Source organism: Chlamydotis macqueenii, chromosome 27 (genome assembly GCF_036417535.1).
Source record: "Chlamydotis macqueenii isolate bChlMac1 chromosome 27, bChlMac1.mat, whole genome shotgun sequence".
Taxonomy (NCBI): domain Eukaryota; kingdom Metazoa; phylum Chordata; class Aves; order Otidiformes; family Otididae; genus Chlamydotis; species Chlamydotis macqueenii.
The window spans coordinates 3,619,878-3,623,634 of record NC_141582.1 but is presented as its reverse complement, the minus strand read 5'-3'; the positions used below and the strand labels follow the sequence as shown (position 1 = coordinate 3,623,634).

Sequence of the window (3,757 nt, the reverse complement as noted above, 5' to 3'; positions counted from 1 at the left end):
AATCCCACAGGCAGAACAAGCCCCTGGCTGAAGCGCGTTACTTTTCCGCTCAGAGGACACAAAGGAATTCAAACGCAGGGCATAAAGCAACACGGAGAAGGCAATTAGCTGGGATTAATTGCATGAGTCACCCGAAATGCAAGAGGAGCAAGGCACTGAACAGCAGCGAGCAGCCGAGGGCGGCGGGCCGAGGGGAGCCCGTGGGGGCGCGAGGGACGCGGGGGCACGGCTGGCAGGCCCCGGGCGGCAGCGGTGCCGGTTATCAGCCCCTGCTGCTCCTCGCGCCGACAGCCACGACACCGCACGCGCAGGGGGCCAGCGGACCCCCAGGCCAGCCCCCGGCTGCCCGCACCGCAGCGGGACCCCCCCCTCATATTGCGACGCCGCCCCTCAAACTTAATTCCCGCGGGGCCATCGGCAGCCGCTCCCCACGGGGTCGGGCAGGGGGACACACGCACACCCCGGGGCTCTTTGCACCGGTTCCACCCCAAACGCCTTCTCGAACCTTCCCTCCGCCGCCACGCACGAGCAAACCCGGCGCTCCCCGTAACCCCCCCACCCGGGACACACGGACACGCGAGGACAAGGAACCGAGAGTGGAGGGGGGGGGGGGGGCGCGACGCGAGCCTGGTGCGGGCAGCGATGCCCGGGGTGCGCTCGGTACCGGTCCCGCCGAACCCGACGGAGTTGGGGGGGGTCACCGCCGCCCGCCGCCGCTAGGTGGCGCTAGGAGCCCGCGGCCCCGGCCCCGCAGCGGCCCCGCAGCGTCCGGTCAGCGCGGGGCGGGACAGAGACGAGACCAGAGGGCGAGGATAACCAAAAGCCGTTTATTAACAAAATCAGACTTACCAAGCCGGAGCTCATCCACCCGCCACGCTCGCCGCCCTCCCGCTGCTCCGGCCGAGGGGCCCGGCGCCCCCCGGTCCTGCCCCCGCTGGAGCCGCCGCTCGTCGGGACCCCCCCCCCCCGGGGTGAGGGGGGTGGTGGGGGGCACACACCCGGTCCTGCTTCCCACGGCGGGGCCCGGCCGCAGGTGGGAGCGGGGCTCGGGGAGGCACAGCCCTCGGCGTGGGGCGGTGGGGCCGGGCTCGCACCCGTCCGGCCGCCGCAGCCGCCCCCGAACACATTGCAAAAAAAAAAAAACCAAACAAAAAAAAAAAAAGAAAAAAGAAAACGAAAAATTAAAAAAAAAATTACATCTGTTAACTTTACAAATGAAGAGGAACAGAATCCCAGAACGATAAGTGCGGAGGGGGAGGAGGAAGAAAATGCCTTTTTTTGTTTCTTTTTTCCCCGCTTGTGTGTCAAGAGTCATGCAAGAATTTCTCAGTGGGGGAAATTAAGAAGGAGGAGGGAAAAAAAAATAAAAAGAAACAGAAGGGAAAAACAAAAGCCCCACACCTGCAAAGTAAAGAATTTTTTTCTTTTTTTTTTTTCTTTTTTTTCTTTTTTTTTTTTTTGGACACAGACTTTTTGCATACCATTGGTTCATTGGTGTATTAATGCACTTATATTCCCAGCTTTAAGCTAACATACAGTAAATAAATACACAGTCCTGGGAGGGAGCGAGGGGCCGGGGCGAGGAGGAGGCTGGAGCAGGGGAGGGGGCTGCCGTAGTTACTGATATCCCAGCGCGGAAGCTGAAGTGAGTCTTTGGCCGTAGAGCGCGTACGGAGAGTAGTAAGGTCCGGCGGCCGGCAAGGAGGGCACGGGCAGGGCGCCGGCCGTGGGCAAATGGCTCTTGCCGTAGGGGTGGTACCTGTTTAGTCCCAAAGTGTGTGGGCTCCTCAAGGAGAGGGAGGCCGGTAACGTGTTGGGGCTCCCGGGGGCGGCGGGCGGGAGGTGGAGGTGGCAGGAGGCCGCGGAGCCCAGCCCGGAGGTAGGGTATCCCGCCAAGAGTTTTTCCGCCCCTGGCAGGGCCGTGTGGGTCCGTAGGTGGGTGAGCAGCTCCTCCGAGGTGGCAAACCTCTTGTCGCAGGGTCCGCTGGCAGACACCCAGTTGCATATGTGGGGCAGGGGGTCGTTCTGCAGCATGAAGCCATAGGTGTAGAGGGGGTGGCCGGGCAGGCTGGGGGTGCCGCCGGAGGAGAGCGTGGTGTGCACCGAGTGCAGGGGGTGCGTGGGGTACACCAAGGGGTATCCGCTCTTCAGGCTGCCGGCGTCGTGCACGCAGCTGGAGCAGTTGCCGGAGCCCAGGTGCGAGGCGCTGTGGTAGCTCAGGCAGTACGGGTCCCGGCATAATCCCTGCATGAAGGAGGGCGGCGAGGCCCCGGTGAGCGGGCTGGAGCTGGGCGGCTTGCCCGGCAGCCCCAGCGCCCCCGGCAGCTGGCTGCCCACCAGGCCCGGCTTGGTGGGGTCCAGCCCGGGCACGAACTGGGACGGGTAGCCGGCGTAGGCGCCGACGATGGAGCCGTGGTAGCCGATGCTGGAAGGCGGCAGGGGGAAGACGGAGTGGCCCGGCTTGTAGGGCGAGACGGGGGCCACATGGCCGGCGGGCGGCAAGGCGGGGGGCTCCGATTTGCGACCCGAGGGGGGCTCGCCGTGCACCTCCGCCGCCCCGCGCCCCAGCCCCCCGCCCGTCCCCTCGGGGCTGGGCTTGCCCGCCTCGGCCTCCTTCTTCTCCTCGACGCCTTTGGGGTCTGCGTGCTGCGGCGAGGCCCCGCGGGAGCCACCGGGCGAGGCGGCGGCGGCGGCCGCGTGCGGGGGGAACGGCGGGCAAGCGGCGCTGGGCACCCGAAAGCCGGCCTTGTCCGCTCCGCTCTCCTTGCGCGGCTCCCCGCCGCCCTTCGAGTAGGGTTTGAAGCTGGACTTGTCCTCGGGGGGCGCGTCCCCGCTGCCCGGCGGCTTGAGGGCGGCGGGGCGGGCGGCGGGCTCCTTCTCGGCGGTGGGCAGGCCGGCGGAGGCCACGGCGTTCAGCTTGGAGGAGGGCGGCGGGTCGGGCTTGCCGATCTGCGAGCAGGTCTGGGCCAGCAGCGCCAGCGGGCTCTTCTTGGCGTCCAGCTGCGGGCGGAGCGGAGCCGGTCATGGGGGGGGAACCCCGACGGCGCCCCCGGTCCGCCCCCCCCCCCCCACTTCCAACCCCAAAACCCCGGGTTCGGCGCCCAGCCAGGACGCGGGGACGGCGGGGGGGGGGGGGGCGCGACCAGCCGCGGAGAAGGAGCGAGGTGCGGTGGGGGGAACCGGGAGCGCAGGGCCGTGGGGTGGTTGGGGGGGGGGGGGGGGGGGGAACCGGGTACTGACCTCGATGGGGCTGACGGGCGTGGAGGAGAGCGGCTGGAGGTACTCGGGGTGCAGGAGGTGGCCGCCGTGGGCGCTGAGCATCTTCAGGACGCGGATGGGCAGCCGGCTGGCCTGGCGCAGCGGGTCGGCGGGGGGCGGCCGGGGCGACGGGGCGCCCGCGGCTCCGCGGCTCGGCGGGGTCCTCGGCCGGGGCCCGCCGGGGGCACCGCTCATTTGGGGCCGGGATGGGGAAAGGGGGGGGGGGGGGCGGGGGGCCGGGGCTCCGCGGGGCCGGGCCGGGCCGGGCCGGGCGGGCGGCGGAGCGGCGGCGGCGGCGGCCCCGGCGAGACGAAACCCTTCCCCGGCCCCACCGACACGTCAAATAGCCCCGATGGCGGCCGCGCGCCGAGGGGGCCGGCGCCGCGCACCAATCCGCGCCCGGCCGGGCCCCCGGGGCGGGGAGAGCCGCCGGTGGGGGGGGCGAGCCGCCGCCACCGCCCCCCGCCGCCGCGTGGGGGAGAGCGGCACCGGGCGGGGC

At 69.8% G+C, this 3,757-nt stretch overlaps 1 protein-coding gene across 1 annotated transcript; it reads right to left on the bottom strand.

Moving 5' to 3' along the window:
• Positions 1 to 813: 813 nt before the first annotated feature.
• Positions 814 to 3,469, bottom strand: ZNF703 (zinc finger protein 703). The gene is made up of 2 exons (XM_086767867.1): positions 3,241 to 3,469; positions 814 to 3,000 (listed from the first exon to the last, which is right to left on the bottom strand). Exons 1-2 carry the CDS (start codon positions 3,451 to 3,453, stop codon positions 1,618 to 1,620), a joined length of 1,596 nt encoding a protein of 531 aa, XP_086623993.1. The 5' UTR covers positions 3,454 to 3,469; the 3' UTR covers positions 814 to 1,617.
• Positions 3,470 to 3,757: the final 288 nt, after the last annotated feature.